Raw genomic sequence first — 18,998 nt, 5'->3', positions numbered from 1 at the left:
CACATAAGTAGATACTTAATACGTACGCATAACTTAAGCCTATTACTCCTCGTACAAGCTGTGCAGTAATCCTTAACAATATATTAAACGATTTAACTGACTAGAAACACGGTGAAACGTACATTATTGTAAGTTCTTAGAAAAAGGTCTAATATACAAATGGTTTCTGTCAATTAAAGTCTCGAGAAAATCATAGAGGAGAATCGTGTATGCAACAGTATGTAGGCCTATCGGACTCAACCACAAGAATTTCAATTACTAAATAGTCGATGAACCACCTACAGTATCCAACGATTACCGTTTACTTATTATCGAGTACAGATAATGTCGACCGCAAGTGTTTATCGGGTAGGTAGAGGCATGCAGACGGCGGACTGTGCGCGGGAGTAGCGGAGCATGTAATGGCTCTGTGCAGCTTCCGCGCGGGCGCGGCCGCCATTGTTGCGGCGCGAGGCGAGCTCGTGCGTGACTGTCGAGGAGCCACCGCCTCCGCCAACAGATGCTTCTAATCGTGCAGTTTTACTCGATAAACTGATAATTATATTTCCGGTTTGAAACAAAGTATCAATAAGTATGTCTTGCAGAAATTGATTTCAAATACTTGTGCCTTCCATATGGTTTTGGCATTTATCTGCTATTACGGTTTACAATAGACAGCTCTACAATCAAGCAATTACGACGAAAGCAACAATACAACGCTATCAATCACACCTCTAGGTGTCCTAATGGGTATCCAACACTCATGGACATTCACGCTAATACCGATTGTTTAGCTCTATCACAAAAAACGGAATAAAACCATGTGAATCGCTTTATTTCGGAATAAAAAGATAATTCTAGTTCCGGTTGAACAACGTAATCCACCTGTCGTTAAATGATCCCGAAAACCAAAATTGGTCAGTGTGAAACACCGGAAACCTCAATCGTCCAACTGTTTGTTAGTATCAGTATCATATTTATTGTGTAGTTGTAATATGCACCAAACACACGGTGCATAGCGAGGAGTGAGTAGCGACCGGCCGTAGACTACAGGGCTTCACCTCGTATCCTGTTACGTCCTGTCATGGAAGACCATAGATAATCCTGTTATATTTTATCCAACTACTGCTACATTGACAGGTGGAGATATTGTGTAACTAGCTTGAGCACGCGATGCCGCTCGTGTAGGCATATTTATTTTAGATCAATATTGGAAACCAGGTATTGGAACTGTCTTCGGAAGAGACCCAGAAAAAGAGACGTAAGACCGAAAAAGAAACAAGGACGAACGTGCTGCGATAAGATTTTAAAGTGAGTGACTTTTCGGAGGACCAAATCAGAAATAAGGCGAAGTGACGTGCAGTATGAGTACCATATGGCAGAAATATAGAAAATTTATGAAAAACTAAGTACAAATGGTCGATTGAGGAGTTATATTCCATAGCCTTCTTGTCTTCAGATCAGGACGGTCGCTCTGACCGAATACCATTGACCCCTACCTATTGTTTTCTTCAGAAAGACCACCATCGGCCCACAAGACCTCCTATAAAGACACTCAAACTAATTAACACGTATCAAATCGTATACAAAAGCCACAACCACTGACCTAACACAACAACAAAGAAAGCTTTTCATTCGACACAAATCAAAAGGACACTATTCTATTGTTATTCTCGTATCACAAATAAGCGGGGCGAATTATCAAAGACATTGTCGCAACTGAGTGGTGCAACTTAATGACATAGTACTAACACCTGGAGTACGTCTGTATAAGGCATGAGACAATGCACAACACACGCCATACAATTCAAGATAATTTGACTTTAGTGACAAACTTTACATAGGTATAACTATGACTAAAATAGTATATCGTTCTATGTGATTATAGAGCTAGCCTTTACCCGCGTCTCAACCAATTTGTTTTATAAAGCGAAGCTTATGCTTTCGCCCGGCATTAAATCTAATGTATAACCCTGCCAAATTTTATTATGGTCAGTTTAGCCGTGTAGCTATTGTACATACAGACGATACTATACTGAATTGCTCTCGCTTTTACAAAAGTATGTTATTTTAATAATATCGTTTGCCATAAAAGGAAACATTATAATAATCGCACATTATATCGATCGAAATCTCCATTTATTTATCTAAGAACAGGTTTTTATAATCCTCTTCATTACAAATTTCATAACAAATATGGAAATTTGTAGTATTTGATTTTGTCTCTCATTAATTAAGTAAACAAGAACCCGTCTATAAGGCCCAAGTAAAGAGCTTAATCTTAAAACCTCTTCATTAATAGAACATATCCAAATACGGACATTAACTTCTTAATAAACATGCCTCAAAATACAATCTGCAAATTAAGAGCCACACTTATTTCGTTCGTGAATCGCACAACGTCCTTTTAGGCTGAGCATTCAACAATAATATTGCACAATAACACCTTATTTGTAGAAATAGACCATTAAAACATAAACAAGCTTGTTCACCGTAATTGGAAGACTCAAGGCAATACATTGCCGCCCACGACAAATAATATTATTCTAGAGCAACCTACAAGTTCAATTAGAACGAAGTACATAAGTGCAAGCCCACGTGGATCAAAATATCATTATTATAATAGAGAATATATCAATATAATCAAATCTAAATGTGCGTGGTGCTGATATATTGGTAATTTGTTTTGTGATCGACATTTTACATTGCCCAAGGCATTACCTTTCAATAAAGCTAATGCAGTTATATCTGTCACTTACTCGCCTTTGTTTTAACGTGTGGGAAACCTACTAAACATTGCTAATTACCGCTGAAAGCCGGGTTACTCTAGATTTATCCCCACTAAAAGCGTTTATTATCACAATTCGTACTCTTTAGAAAAACTCTGGTACCTGAAAAATGCCGTCTAAGGTATAATTTATTGATCAAACGTATCTTTTCAATTAATTATTTAAACAAAATGTTTCTGGTCCTTCTAGCAACAATGCTCAAAAATCTCCAAAAGATGTCATTGTATTTCAGCAGTATAGTTTGTCTTTCCAGCAGAGATTAACCGGAAGCCTGTTCTGATCGTTTGCAGCAGAACAGAAAGCAGCGTAAATACGATTTATGGTCAACCTTTATTGGTAAGGCACTTGTTCAAAACGCGTACAAGCACAATCAGCTGTAGACATTCAGGCGCTTAGTTTGAAAATTATATGAACAATAAAAATTACTAGGTCATGATATGTATCATTGTACTAGGTAGGTACTCCTATCTAGTATTTAAATCTTCAATTTCAAGTATTGGTAAAATTATTATCTTTACCTACCCGCTTAATCCTTACAAACTTACGTTTCGACATTCGATGTTTATTTCTGGAATTTTATATTTCCATAACAAAAAATACCTCTCAGGTGGAAATCAGCTGTCTCTAGACACTTCGAAAAGCAGCCACCGAGGGTATTGCAAGACATTTTATGTTAGAACTTAATGGTATTACTTACTCACTTTGTGATAGAGCTCTTTGAGTCCTCTGGCAGGCCAACGAATATAACAGTGGATGACATTGCACACAAATAACACGAGTTTACTTAAAAATTTAGACAATACACAAGAATATTGGTATAAAAACAATTCAACGACGTCAAAATACCATTTTAATTGCACTGACGGGTGTCAAAGAATAAAATAAAGTAAGAAAAATGAGTAGCAAGCCAGTGTTATTAAGAAGGTACTGACTACAAACACACTGCGGTTTTGAATGTATGTTTTATGACAGAATAGCTAAAGAATACGTGGGTGAAATAGTAGGTGTAAATCGGCCTCGGCTCCTGCATATTATGAATTTTAATAACGATGGATTTCCTTTCACAGATGAATGATCTCAGCTCGGACTTATTTTAATGGACTTTCTGAATATGGACCTTAATATATTGTTAACTACCACAAAGAGTTGCAGTCATTATCAAATCGTTACTTAGTGAAATCGAATCGTCAAATATTTAAAAACTATTGTCAATAGCCAAAGAAGCTGCAAATGCTGTCTGTTTACATTTCTTGTCGTAACGCATGTAGCGAATATGGCTACTACACTACTGCACAATAGTCCCGGGTGCAAATCTAAGGTCAGATGAAAAAGATATTAGGTACTGCGTCAGCTTTGCTGTGAAGAGATTGTCAATGAAGTATTAGGTGCCTTTACACACACGCTTATAAAACTAAAAGCTTTTAAACTAAAACAGAACTCATTAAAGGCGTTGATCAATGGTACTATGCTTGTCCTCTCTATGCCTGATCTCTCCATTAAGTGGCATCTGTTGCCAACAGTGGTGACGACATACTACAAACAATCAAAGACCCGACCAAAACGAATACATAGGTGAAATTTAATTCCTATTTCTTCCCTAAAAACTGCTTTCGTCGCAGCCATTTATTTTTGGCGGAACTTGAAATTTTGTAATGCTTAGAGCCTGGAAATCGTCTCAGATTATGAACTCTTTCTCATCCATGAGCTCCTCAGTCCTTAACAGAGTATTCCCGCTGGCAAAAGCAGTCGACAAAAAAGGGTACATATACCTACATTTATTTAGAAAGTACGTTCGTGTTGTATCGTTTTCTATTAGGTAGATCACAACACGGGCTATGTAGTTTTATTATTAAAAATATAATCTTTTATCTCTTGGTATATCTCAACACACACCTGAAATTGATTTCAATTGATCACCATCTAATCTTATCATGTGATAGCTAAAATCCAGATTCTATATTTTTTATGATTATTTTTGCCACTTTTAATATTATAATGCCATCTGTTATTGATATAGAAAAACTATGAAACATTTCTTATTGAACATTAAAATTTTATATCATTAAGAAACAATTCATTTGTGAGCCTTATTTTCCAACGCCTGCTAAATATTATTATTATTAAGAATATTTATTTATGTATCAAATGATTAATTAAGAATAAATAAATAAAAAAACAGGAAAAAACGTAAATGTGACTAAAAAGACAGTTACCACAAATGTAATAAAAAAGCGTCAGAGCGAAAACAGAACACGGTTTCTAAACGTACAATGATGCTTGACGGGACGGCTGTTGAATGCAGCGGACTTGTTATTCGCTTTCAAAGTGATTTTTTTCATTTCTCTTGTTTTATCACTATGAAAACTGTGCTCAATCTTTAACCATGTTGAATCAGACGTCCACTGAAGCGTTGCTATCAGCTACATACGTTGAAAATTACTTAGATTGCGTAGAAAATCTCCCGAATGACCTGCAGAGACATTTATCGCGTATGCGAGAGCTTGACGTTACATACAGAGGTAATTTTCCTATTTCTGCTTGTTCTGAATGCTATAACTGCTTTAGTTGAGTATTTACAGTTGTGTAAGTTATTAATAATTGATACAACAGCTTGTAATTATTTTGTTGACGTTCGCCTTTCAACCTCATTACGTATGCATACCTATCTATAGATTACGAGTCGCTAGTACAAGTGGACCAAAATAACATCAAATCCACTACTTGTGTGTTACTTCTAAAGATGGTTATTAAAGGAACTCGTTTTGACGCCCTACATATTGTTTATTTGAATCTCATTTGAATGCTTACAAAGGAGTTTGTAGTCGAGATAACCTATGATTTGATGTTGCTAACTTTTATTTGTTGTTGTTTGTTTATTAGAATGTCTTCGCGAAGCAGAAAAGCATTTGGCGGTATGCATAGGGCCCAATACGGAGGAACGTCGTCGGAGCCGAGCTGCTTTGCGACTCCAGACAGTGTTAGTGGCTGCCCAAGAGATTGGAGACGAAAAACTACAAGTTGTACAGATACTTCAAGACCTCATTGACAACAAACAACGGTCACTAGATGCTGATCATAAAAAATTATGTGAGTTCATTTTTCTATAGCTAAACCTAAATTCCCTCTTTTCCATTGAGTTTAACTCCTTGTACATAGTTTGACAGTATTAATGTAAGAAGTTTCTGTGCAACATATAAAGCATATAAACAATCACATAATCAATTATTATGGACTGATAATTGTTGTTACATAAAGCAATTATACATGATAACAAAGTGTAAATATGTGTATGCATAGTAAACAAGTCACTCGCAAAAATACCTACTAACTCTGTTATTGTAAACACAATTTTCATTCTAAAATAACATCTTATAACTGCACTCAACTTTTGACCATTAACGTCTCCCTATTGCTTACTCTCTGCAAGTACAGTAATTTTATATAAAACAGTATCAATCTGCATTCTGTCAACTTTCCTTAGTATAAAAAGTTTTATTACACATTTACATCTATAGGTACAGTCACAAAGTCTAATGTGCTAGGGAAGTTACATTAAATTCCTACTTTCTTTCTTACTTAATATTACATTACTTCATTTTACTTTTCAACAGTATCTTGCCTAGAGGTGAACACAAACGGCACAGTGAAGGAAGAGCCTGCCCCAGTTCCGGAGACTCCCCGCAGTGTGGACAAGGAGGCTCCTGCTCCGGTTGTCTCAACACAACACGCACCTCCGCCTCCACCACCAGAGAGGACCACTGAGAAGGAGAAAGAGAAAGTGGAAAGGGACAAGACTGGAGGTACATATCTCATCATCACTATTCAAGTTTTCCATAAAAAGTTAAAAGCGATCTTCTCTTTTTAAGTACTTGTACATAAAGATCAATTTGCCCATTATCCATGATTCAGATTGTGAGACTACTTTATTGAGACTAAGGCAAAAAAGTTGTCTACATTCAACTTATCTGACAATGGAAAAACAACCCTTAAACACAAAATATTGCAATAAATTCATAATGTCTTCTTTTATTTCTAAGATGATTAATTTACTTTACTAATCTATGACTTATCTATGGCATTTCAAGTCAGGCAGCTAAAATCTTTAAAATTATACTTACTTTTATACATACTATTTATTTGTACACACATTGAGTTCAATATACAATTTGTTTTGCAGGAGAAAGATGGTCAAAACGCGCGCGTCGATCACGAACGACGGCGGGCGCCGCTACAGATGGTGCAGACTCCAGCGAACGGGATAGTGAGAGGCACACGCACAACACTACCCACAAGAAAGGTACTATTACACTACTACATGTTTAATTCATTTATTCAATTAGAAAACAGTACAAATCAAGTTAATTTGATGTATTTGTGTTATAATTCTACTTATATTCCACAGGTATAGGCAAAAAGAAAAAGCGCAAAGCACGCCAAGCAGCACAGCGTTCAGAAACACCACCAGAAGAAACAGATGCTATAGACCCTGACGAGCCGCGCTACTGTCTCTGCGACCAAATATCATTTGGCGAGATGATCCTCTGCGACAACGACCTCTGCCCCATCGAGTGGTTCCATTTCTCCTGTGTCTCACTCACCACTAAGCCCAAAGGCAAATGGTTCTGTCCAAAATGCCGCGGTGACCGACCAAACGTGATGAAACCGAAAGGACAATTCCTCAAAGAACTAGAACGGTATAACAGGGAGAAAGAAGAGAAAGCATAGTGTTTACTGCATAAGTAGATGTAAGGTTCATGTGGATTTGAAATTAGTGAATACATCTGCAATACGCATTGGTGCTTGTGGTAGATATCATTATGTGATAAAGTATTTTAACACAACTTGTTTGTCTTGTGATGGTTGTAAGCTACTAAGATATACCATTAGTGTAGAAATAGTCATAATCCCCGACTCACAGAACAACATGGTCACCAGTTATGTAAAAGATACAAAGTATTCACTTGTTTCTAGTCCATTTACAGGCAGACAACTTGCCTCGAACACTTTCAAGTATTGAAATGTGATTTAAATTTTATGAAAATTCAGTTTATCCTAATTTGACGTGTGGTTGTAGCAAAAAGTTTAAATGATTGTTTTATGATAGTTGAATCTCCATAACAGCGCAGGACGAAGATAGAAATGATCGAATCTACGTTGTTAATTGACTCGCCGCGATTTGACAAATTGTTGTAAATATATCTTAGTATTGTGGTCAAACCGGGAACTCGAAGTACAGTACGGCATAACTTAAGTTACGCATATACGGCATCTATTGTATAGAAAAGAGTATTCTTTATGATAGGTTGTTGCGAACAGATTTAATTTCTTACATTTGAAATAAGTTATCTTGAATATAAGGATTAATAATAATACATTTGTTTTATTCCGACCCTAAGTCCTGTCATTTCCATTTCTTCACCAATCTAGGACATTGTTATGTTCTAAATAACATTTACATTGCTCAATGATAGCAAAATATATACGGGGTACTACGAGTCTAAGCGCTAACTGCAATGCAACTGCGAAAGTCATGTACAACCCGTTTTAGCGATAACCATAAAAGCCTATGCACGCGTATAGTGTAGTCAAAAGCTCGTCGACAGACGGCAAACCATTAAAATTTCTATGATGTTATATATTATATACTGATATCTTATAAAACTATCAGTGACATAACAGGCTGACAAAGAGCTGGACACAAGAGAGTAAGTATAACATGTACTTTGTGAATCCGCACTGGAATTAAAGAGTACCTATATAAATTGTTGTATAGCGCCAACTGTCGAAAGTGCTGCCAAGCTAGGAGAATAAAATAACATTTCAGTATACAATATGTCCTTTATTTCATATATGAATTATACACAAATCGTCTAATTACAATTAGTAACCATGCAAGAAATAAAATCATACTATATTTCAAATACAAGTCTCATAAAGTACTCCTAATACATAGTCCGTACATTTACTACTCTATAATGTTAATATTTCGATTTGTCATAAATGCCGTTATTATTTAAAATGCTTCTAAAATCAAGGTTAATATTGGTTTATAAAATATTGCAATGGCTTATACTTTCGACTAGATTTATTATTATAATTAAGTATCTCTATATTGCAAATTAATCGTGTACATACTTTAAATATGAACATAGTAATATAGGCCGTAGAGATTCTAAGATATGAAGTACCAATCTTATAAATACTACATAATGGTGAAACTTTACTTGGTTTTGTTTGCGTATTCGTCATCTCATTTACTCGTATGACAAATAATAGAGACAGAACTATAAACAAATCTCCAAGTGAAGTTCCACCATAGATAAAGTTTGTAATGGTAAATAAACCGTCATGTTTCACTCACATTCACCCACACACGGCGCCGATATAATACTTAAACTCGGTCCACATCCTCTTATTCTATTACCCATGATGGCGCGTCTGTTTACAACAATCCCAAACAAAAATAGTAACTATTCCGTCGAACACATAGTTAATAATACAGGTGCAAATATGTCTTGAAATATCTGTACTTATTTTGTGACAATACTAAGTAATATGAAGTCATAACTAAGTAATCTGATTAAATATAATTATCTCGATATTGCCAGTGTAAAATATTGCAAATTATTAGTCACACAAACAAAACACACAAAGGCACACTCAACCAAATATAATAAACAATTTTGATGAACCATTAAAGCCCAATAAAAAATAAACTTACGGCAAGACACGATAATACTTTTTGTGTAAAATAAAAATATCTTGTTGATACTTTTAAGTACACAATTTCATTTAAAATTCCAATACACACTTATAAAACAATTAATTTGTGACAAAGTAATAATTATAAATATGACACTAATTTGAACACAAAACTAATAAATTACCGCTACCATAATGGCTAAATAAATCAAATAATATCGTGCACGTAATATAGCAGCACATAATAGTTGAGTTCTTTAATTAAATAATTACATATTTTAGGCGAAAAAAAGACGTGAATAGGTAAAGAAAAAAGTGATGTACCTACTAGGACTACATGTGGGATGATTATTCCATCTTCAGGCAAGATTATTCAAAGATTAATCTTGTCATTTTTGAAATATCACTTGAAGAGAATCTGCCAAAACGACAATATACCAATGGGCACACATAGTAAAAATTTACAAAATATTATTCAATTAAAATCGCTATACAACAAACAATAAATATGTAATTAAATAACTCAACTGCAGTAAATTATAACTACTTTGTTCTAAACTTTGTGGCTACTTAAATTAGGCCTTCGTATAATTAGGGGGAACTTTAAATGGCCGATCTTATTTAAACGTTTGTTTGAACATTATACCCAAACTCCGTGAGGGTTTTTGTTGGTGGGAGCTGCGTTCTCTAGCTGCCTTGGTGAACCGATGATCCGGCGGGCACTGCCTGCTTTACATAGACCTATAAAACAAACAAATATTATTAATTTATTTATATTTAATCCATAAAGCTTTTCTTCTAAAACAGTATTTATTTATTCAAGGACCCTAACTGATTGTTCTAAATCGAATTAAATCCAATTGCTGCCGAGATTTGAATTGTAACTGGCCGACGCAATCAAAATATACCGCGTACAACTGGCAATTTGACGGACATATTCATAGACCTCATTCAGCACATGATACTCGTGCATGTATACATAAGGGATAGAAACCAAAACGATCATTTTTTGGTACTTTGTTTGCATGTTTGGTCACATATCAATATTAATTTCTGTTTGTTCTTCATTCATGCAAAAACAAACTATAATACTTCTGCACCAGTCAGGATGTGGTTTTCAGTCGTATTGTATTACCGGTGAATCTAATGAATAAAACATTACTTTTCTATCTAGATTTATGGATATTTTTAAAGTTTCTAGTGTGCTATAAAAACGTACCATCCAAAGGATGTCGTAACTCATCCACACTTCCAGTGAGACTTTGTAAGTTAGCTTCCTTCATCTCTTGAACCAATCGTTCCACTTGACGCTTCTTTTCCATTATGGCATTCTCTAATACACCCACCTATTGACAAAATATATCATCTTTCAACTATTCAAACTATAACTCAAATAAGTAAAATATAACTTAAGTACAAAATAATCATATTTTGTACAAATGAATTTAAACTTTTTAAGAAAAAACATGATAATCTTTTTTCCCTTGTTATACCCAAAGATACATTACTTATAGTGTTGATGTTACTGGTGCGACGTTTTTGGAAACTTCCGAGAATATCGGGAAAATTTCCACATAAAAAGACACACCAAATAGCAACAAAATTTGACGCGACTCGGGCTCGGCTCGAACCCGATATCTCGTAATCTTCAGCCATGCGATTGCTACTGATTTTACTAACTTCTAACATTATTCTATCGTCTTTTAGCAGCTTACATCCCAGGGTAGAACATAAGCTATATTTTATACGGTTTTAAACTAGGCTACAAAATTATAAAAAATAACAAACCTCTCTCTTCAAATTCTCAGCGGTGAGATTATTAATTTCAGTCGCGTGCTTCGCTTGCTGTATTTGTGTTTGCAAACTTTCCATTTCAGCGAGCATCGATCGCTCCAGTGCTTGCCTGCAATTTGTAATCTCATATAGTCATCATAAATATGTAATGTATGTGTTAGAAACGTGACATTTATGTTTCTAAGAAAGTGAGCCATACAATGCATTAATTTGTAGAAAAGAAATACTTTGTCTTACAGTAGTTAGGCTTGCCGGTTAAAAACGCACGTTTTTATATTTTCTTCCAATGAGCATACTAATTAAACTTGATTTTTACTTGATTTTCTTTTGCATAGGTAGTGCTCAACTTACTTTTATTTGTTTAGACCTAGCAAAGTCTTAAAAAATAAAATCAAAGGCTTTTGAAACAACCAAGATGAAACTTTAATATACTCCTCGAAATAAGGACAAATGGTATTACTACTAAGCGGCTACCCATCTATATAATATCCGCGCCATAGGTAGCTTAACCCACTTTCACAATAAACGCAACAAGCTGAGCGCCTCATCACATCAAAATAAAGAAACAAAACACATATTTATGTTAACAAACAAAAGTCCAAGGTCTTGAGAATCGCATTGAAACATTGTAAGACATCTACAATCTAATTTACATTCACACAGAGCATTATGTATAGTTGTGTGTGTCAGTAATTATATACAGACCGTACCGGCTACAGTTTACATTGAACGATGGTGGAACAAGATAACAAAATTACATTTCACGCACTGTAATCCGCGCGAAAATTATAAGATATCTGTGGTATTCTGATAGTATAAATGCGAGAGTCTGTTTGGATAGATGTCTGTTATTCTCACGCACCTTAGAGCCGTTACACGGTTTCTAAAAATGTCAGATAGCCTATTTGGTAGATAAAGTAACATTAACACAACGTTATGGATAGTGCCAAATAACTTAGACGATAGGTAGAGTGACATTAAAATGTATGAATGAAATGAACTATGAAAATTCAACCGAATAAACAAACCGATGTGGTGAAGCCAGGACTAAATGTTGAAAGCTAACCAATACATATCCAGAACTAGTGGAACCGGCCTTTAAAGATATTTTTATCAAACTTTTTTTTTCACGTAGACGAGACCGCGGGAAAAAGTTGTAGTGCATATAAAAATGCGCGAATATTTAAATGAGATTTACAGAATGTTCATTAATCTTACATCAAAGAGAAAACAAGTTTTGCTAATAACGTTTTATGTAATTCTGCATAACGCAATTGATGCAATCTCAATGAATTAGTGACGGTACACTTTTTATCTCCAGTATTTGACGTAAAGGTCATTCAGCGTCTTATTGCTATGTTGTAATACCAATTTCTGCGCTCATCTTATTATATTATGAGCTAAGGAATTAAACATAGAATGCCGAATGCAGATGGATAATATTTTAATACACAATGTTTGTGAGTAGAACTGGTAACCTCCGTAAATTCGGGGCTAGTAAGAAAAGGTTTTTGGTCTATGCGTGCCCTTATGCCCCTTATAGAAATGTCATTTAATAAAGTAGTTTAACGAATCACAGGATATGTGTTACGCGGTCACATTGTAGTTTTCTATATACCGATGAAAATTGTATTATTCTCTGCTGGCTATTTATAGAATACAATTCCTTTCTACATAACATCTATCATGTTAATATGCATCATAGACATGTGATGTATCATCGAACAAACATTACAAATGCGAAAGTTTGTATAGATATTTGTTACTTAATTACGCCAAAATTTCTGAACGATTTTTTTTTATCCATTACTGTCCCATCGCAGCAGTGCCTTGCCCAGCACTTGGGCTCCTCTCGAATTGAGTGAAGGGTTAGGAATTGAGTTCTTACTTAACAATATTTTTTACCTGAACGAAGCCGCGGTTAGAATGTAGTACAGAACAATTCTCACCTGTTTTCCTGCTGGCGACTATTAATGAGTCTCTGTTCATTGTGTATCTCCTCCATGAGCTTCCGTATCTTGTTCTTACATTGCAACAGCTCAGTCTCACAGTTGGCCAGTTTAGAACGCACTAGAACTATCTCAGACTTCAAGGTCTTTTCATTCTGTTTCACTATTTCACTCTCCTCCTCTACGTATGTTAGCGCTTGTACCTGTAATTGTATTTGATTTACTTATGTTATAAAGATATATATTTATTTGTTTCTATAAACTAATCTTTCTGCATGCGGCCGTAAGACAATACACCACATACAATTTCCTCTTTTTTTCTTCAATAATTTATTTCTAACCCATAAAAACAAATCCCAAGACTATTTTCCTTTTTAAAGATCAAAGAAACCCATTAGCAATTAGTTTCAAAAATCTTTCACTAATAGAAAGCTTCATTGTTACTGATACAGACTGCTTATTATCAAAAGAAACAAAAAACGCGGGAAATTTTCAACACGAGTGAAAGCTTATAAAACGATAAATTAAAAAAAATGTATTCAGCCTAGTATTAATAGGTATACTTGCCTGTTCTGTACTAATTCGTAACTGATTGTCTGCTGAACTGATTTGTTGCTGTAATAGTTCCACTTGTCGCTCCTGCTCTCGGCCCTTGTTCTCCCAGTATCCAATCTCGGCATCATACTGAAATAAATATGGCAAAATATATATAATATATAGGTAAGCAGAAAACAAGATATTGTCATAAATTTAAATTAAAATTTTTCTAACAGACAATAATATTGATGTGTGGAAAGTCTATAAAATAAGACATAAAGATGTGAAAATAATTATATAACACAGATTTGAACAGAGTTCAGTATTTTATTTGAGACAGCATTAATATTTATTGTGAACTTACTTAATATTTACTTAAACTCAATACTTACCTTAATTAAATCAACCTGTTGACTCGACAGCTTCTCTCTCTGATAGTTTACCAGCGACACAAGTTCCCTGTACTGGCTGTTGTAGCTCACGGCTTCAGGGCTGCGGTTTTCCTGGGCCTCTTCAGGTAAGTTGACTGGTGACATGTGCGAGGGTCGGGTACCACGCATACGGTTGGGAGACTTACGGACCGCTTGTGATGGGGGTGGTGGTGAACGGTAGGGTGGCGGTGGCTCTCTAAAAACAGATAAGTGGTAATCAATTGACTATACAACGGGCCGATTTTTGTGACGAATGTGTACGTACAACCACAGCAAATTTAGTTTTAGTTATTCACAAACCCAAGCTAAATTTCAAAAATCTAAATATTCAAGCAAACCTTTAATAACATAAAATTCATTTGTCCTAATTCTCCCTCAGCCCTTGAGAGAATGATCATAAAGGTATTACTAAAATTTACACCTATGATGATAACAGTGCATTAAAATTGAAATGTTATCAAAACTATTGTAGCTCTACTTAGTCTATGTTTTATGCATTGAAATAACAATTAGGAAACTCAACAGTCAACATAGAGTTTCATCAAAAGTAGGACAGGTTAAAACAATACCTTTTGTAACTCAATAGTGAAATAGCTTCTCAGAAGAAATGTTGCTGTATAAAATGAATAGACAATAATATTATACTTTAAATAGTCATTGAGTGTAAGAAATAAACAACTTTTTTTTAAATATAATCATCTGGTAATCAATCTGTGAGCACAGCAACCCTAGATGCAGTCAATCCATACATAGGTGGCTGTTTAGTTGTATTTGAACTGAGCATCTCTGTGCCTTGAAAAGCACACAGTCCTGGCTGTAGTCAATTAAAATAACAGTAAACTAAACCATATCAAAGGTCTTTCAAGCGGTTTGTACAACTAGATTGGCTACTAACCACAAAATAAGAGTAAAATATCCATGCAATCCACTTCAAAATTATTTTCTTCACAAATGATATGAAGCCCCAATCTAATTATACAAAGTAACAGTAATAAAGCTTATTTCTGATAACTCCACCTATATGAGTCAAGGATTGCCAAATGTCAGTATGTGTGAGTCACATAAAAATTACTAATACTTATTAACCTTTCACAATATCCTATTGCAGAAATGTATTAGTAACTAAAACTATCACACCTTTGTATTTACAGATATGAATCAAAATTCCGACAAATAGACAATTAGTCAAAAATAATTATTTATTAAGTAGATAACAAATTCCCTCAAGAACTGATTTAAGAATTCTCACACCTTCATTTGATTGATGTGTATTTGTTACTATGTCATACAAAAACTATTGAAGGGGTATTGATAAAATTTGGTAGACAATATAATTGGGTACTTTTTATCACAGGAAATATTTTCACATAGACCAAATTACAAGCAGAAGCTAATAGGATAAGTAATATAAGTTACCTGTAAGGTGGTACATCTTTCAACACAGGGCTGTCAGATTCAGGTGTTTTGGCTTGCTGCACTCCCTTCACCACTCCCACGGGGTTCCCGGGAGATGTATTGTTTACATTGTTATTGCTATAAGTCGGTGTAGTGTTCATGCGATTGGGGGAATTCTGAGACTCCAATATGTTAGGATTTGAATTGTTATGACCCCTAAAAGTACAGATAATGTTATAACATTTGTTAATTACTTTAGTTATTACTATTGACATTAAAAGCACATTAATATTTTTTTAGATGGCTGTTTTTTGGTATACTTATGTAACCTACCCATTTCCAATAGGTGATCGTGAACTATTTGTTGCCTGTGATGGTTTCTGACTGTTCCCTGAATCTGACCTTCTCAAAATAAACTGTATGTCATTTGAATATTCACCCCATTTCATAAGAATCTGAAAATAGTATTTCATATTGTAGATTTGATTTTTTTCTTTAATTATTATAATAATATTAGAAAGCTTTTTAAGACTATCAATTCATAACGAAATTATGTGTGAATTGGAAATTTTTCACTATTTCTTAGTTCACAATATGTTGCAATATTTCAATTTAAAATTATATTATACATACTGAGATGATAAAATTCATATTTCACATAAAAATTATAAAGTAGAAGTACAAACAACAGTAACTTTGGTATTTCTGCAATTCATCAATTTATTAATAGAACATGATACCTTCAGAGGATATTCTTGTGGTGCCAATAGCCGTTCATTATTTCTCCATCGCTCTATCAGTGTAAACCTGCCCACTTTTCCAGTAGCATGGGCTAATGCGAAGACTACATCCTGTGGGAGACACCATCAATCAATTTATTATCGAAAGTTCACTAAAAAGTGAAATTGATTTCCCACAGCGCACTAACCGTGTCAGTGGCATAATCATGAGAATAGAAATTCTAGAATACTGACCTGGCAGGTTGTGGTCTCTGTAACCCCACAAACAATCCTTTGTATTCCCTCGACCCAGACCTTCAACTCCATTAATTTCAAACTGTTCACAATCACTCAATAAACCACATATTCAACTAAGACGTCATTTTATTGGCAATTCAGCCTAGTCGAGACTTTTTTCTCACACTAAATGAACTAAAATACAACACAAACATACCAAAAACACAATAAAGAAAATAAAGCTCCAAGTGGGTTATGAGAAATTTTCGTTTAGAAACACGTCGCTGACATTAACATGACAGCTATTGATAGAATAAAGCATAGACAATAATAAATCATTATTTTAATAGATAAACAATGCATCAACAGAGATCAAAGGACGAAATAAAATAATAGCTTAACAATTATTGTTCAGTTTCTTTAATATTCGGTGATAGTACAAAGAATTTGTCTTAGTTTTGTTTATTTCTGATTCTCTAATCGAGCATCTTTACTTACTTAGCTAATAGACTGTTTGACGTTCATAGATGCACAGTAGGTATATCGCGGTAAACTCAATTTTAATTTGCTTTCTGAATTCTGATTAAATAGGTACTTACGACTCCTTTGTACCAACCTATTTATTAACAATACATTTTCCAAAATTTTATTGACTTTTGAAAAAATCTCAAAGCGATAGCAAATATTTTCTGATCAATTTTTAATTAAACGCTTTTCAATTAAGTTTTATAACTAACAAGAGGATAGTATGGCAGCGCCTCCAGCCGATGATGATGAAGAGGTAGACCTATTATCTTTAATGGTTTATTTTAAGGGAGAAGCGATATCTATCGTGGAAAACCACTTTAGCCTCACATAATTTTTTATTTTTATATGTCTGTTCATAGTTGATAAAGAGTTTTTCTAACAGATTTATTTTTCTAGGCGCTAATATTTAACGTCGAAGAAGTGCAGAAGTTAGTGAGAGATCACATAGAGTTGTGTCTAGGAGGTAATGCGTATAGCCATTCGAGAACCCCGCAATGGATTGCTATAATTACTGACAAGACAATGGCTAGGCTGAATAAACTTAACAAGCCTTTTAAATACATAAGTAAGTAGGAGCTAAAATACATAATATTATAACTTATAGTTGATGTTAAGTCGCAGTGCGACTGCGACTTGTTAGTTAGTAACAGTCTCATGTTGCGTATAGCAACATGAGGCCGCGACAGTCGCAATCTCCTGCCGCGGCCTCATGTCTCCGTCTCACTTGCGAACCGCCGACTTTAGATAGAGCACTTACTCCCGATTTCTGAGTACACTTAGCGGTAGTTTCTCTATTCAATAGCGTTTTTTTTTGTATGATTTTAACGCTATTGAATAGATAAGCTGCCGCTAAATGTACCTCAGAAACCGAGGGTAAGTCAGCTGGTTTTGAAATGGTGACGATTCGAACCGCAGCCGGGAAAAATTACTATGGGGCGCTTGGTAGTAAATTCTGAATATTCTTCCTCATGAATATTTGTTACCTGATTAGTTTAGAAATAACAAATAATAAAATATCGTTGTTATTTACAGTAAGAATTACAATAACTCAGAAGAACGGCGCGGGATTGCACACAGCCGCCGCGTACTTCTGGGATACCGCGACAGACGGCACCTGCACCGTGCGCTGGGAGAACAAGTACATGTATTGCATTGTTAACGTTTGGGGCCTCGCTCTACAAATTTAAATATATTACAATACAAAGTACTATATTTATTATTATTTATTTCCAATATTTTAACGTCAAACCATTACCTACTGTCTCACCGCTGCTTACGAGTCTTATCCACACTGGCTAATGGCTAAAAAAGAGTTGGAGATGTAGCGTTACCTTTAGTAATCCTTAATATTCTTTTAACTGGCATCAATACTTCTAAAAACAATACTAAACTTTTAAAAATATTCGCATTTAGAGTCACCTTAGATTTAGAGTCATGACCAACAATGACCAATACCACTACGCTATAAGGGCATGTTTTCTCAATGCCCGTCCGCTCCCATCATACAAGTAGCACCCGTCCCATATAGTTACACATGTAAGACACATGTTACTAAAAGATTTCAAGTGCCGATTGTGCTTAAAACATGTGTTGTACAAAAAACTATCAGCTTACAAAAAAAGAGACAGGAAGTCATGTCAGTATATTGTTTTTAAGTGTTTATGGAGCTGCAAAGCATCCTCATAGGGTTTTTTGTGAAATTGATATCTTTGGTCTGGCTGAATCTTTCAGTTATGATACGCAGATATGATTTCATTGTACAAATGTGTTGCACGGTGTCGCTGTCGAGTAAGTCGCAATGTTTAAATCTTAATCTGTAGGTATTTAATAGATTTAGATACGTTCGAGTTATCGCGTTCGATTTCTTGGTCAGACCAAAATGTTGATTTCGACTTTTTTGTGTCGTAGGTTTTGGAGGCAGTAAATAAAACAAAATTT

At 34.8% G+C, this 18,998-nt stretch overlaps 4 protein-coding genes across 5 annotated transcripts in view; 2 read left to right on the top strand and 2 right to left on the bottom strand.

Annotated features, from left to right (window-relative positions):
* The window catches only part of Jupiter (microtubule-associated protein Jupiter), a 151,253-nt gene extending 147,600 nt beyond the window's left edge, over positions 1–3,653 (bottom strand). The window contains exon 1 of the mRNA XM_076128223.1: positions 3,470–3,653. Coding sequence (XP_075984338.1) covers positions 3,470–3,528 — 59 coding nt within the window. The 5' untranslated portion in view covers positions 3,529–3,653. The remainder of the gene's footprint in view (positions 1–3,469) is intronic.
* Positions 3,654–5,028: 1,375 nt separating this feature from the next.
* Positions 5,029–8,138, top strand: LOC142982280 (inhibitor of growth protein 2). The gene is made up of 5 exons (XM_076128702.1): positions 5,029–5,287; positions 5,649–5,855; positions 6,380–6,568; positions 6,946–7,065; positions 7,171–8,138. Exons 1-5 carry the CDS (start codon positions 5,152–5,154, stop codon positions 7,491–7,493), a joined length of 975 nt encoding a protein of 324 aa, XP_075984817.1. The 5' UTR covers positions 5,029–5,151; the 3' UTR covers positions 7,494–8,138.
* A 454-nt stretch (positions 8,139–8,592) lies between these two features.
* RASSF8 (ras association domain-containing protein 8) lies at positions 8,593–16,832 on the bottom strand. Of its 2 annotated transcripts, XM_076128580.1 has the most exons (10): positions 16,551–16,832; positions 16,317–16,427; positions 15,910–16,031; positions 15,598–15,792; positions 14,143–14,377; positions 13,781–13,897; positions 13,214–13,416; positions 11,259–11,373; positions 10,690–10,816; positions 8,593–10,211 (listed from the first exon to the last, which is right to left on the bottom strand). In XM_076128580.1, the coding sequence occupies exons 1-10, from the start codon at positions 16,620–16,622 to the stop codon at positions 10,111–10,113; spliced, it is 1,398 nt and encodes a 465-aa protein (XP_075984695.1). In that variant the 5' UTR covers positions 16,623–16,832; the 3' UTR covers positions 8,593–10,110. The 2 variants fall into 2 exon arrangements, with proteins under 2 accessions (XP_075984695.1, XP_075984696.1); XM_076128581.1 differs by lacking the exon at positions 15,598–15,792.
* Positions 16,833–17,173: 341 nt separating this feature from the next.
* Positions 17,174–18,995, top strand: LOC142982182 (dynein light chain Tctex-type 1-like). The gene is made up of 3 exons (XM_076128573.1): positions 17,174–17,313; positions 17,457–17,625; positions 18,093–18,995. The coding sequence occupies exons 1-3, from the start codon at positions 17,281–17,283 to the stop codon at positions 18,245–18,247; spliced, it is 357 nt and encodes a 118-aa protein (XP_075984688.1). The 5' UTR covers positions 17,174–17,280; the 3' UTR covers positions 18,248–18,995.
* Positions 18,996–18,998: the final 3 nt, after the last annotated feature.

The sequence above is a fragment of the Anticarsia gemmatalis genome, chromosome 21 (assembly GCF_050436995.1).
Source record: "Anticarsia gemmatalis isolate Benzon Research Colony breed Stoneville strain chromosome 21, ilAntGemm2 primary, whole genome shotgun sequence".
Taxonomy (NCBI): domain Eukaryota; kingdom Metazoa; phylum Arthropoda; class Insecta; order Lepidoptera; family Erebidae; genus Anticarsia; species Anticarsia gemmatalis.
The sequence above is the reverse complement of the archived record's forward strand: the minus strand, read 5'-3'. Positions and strand labels throughout refer to the sequence as shown.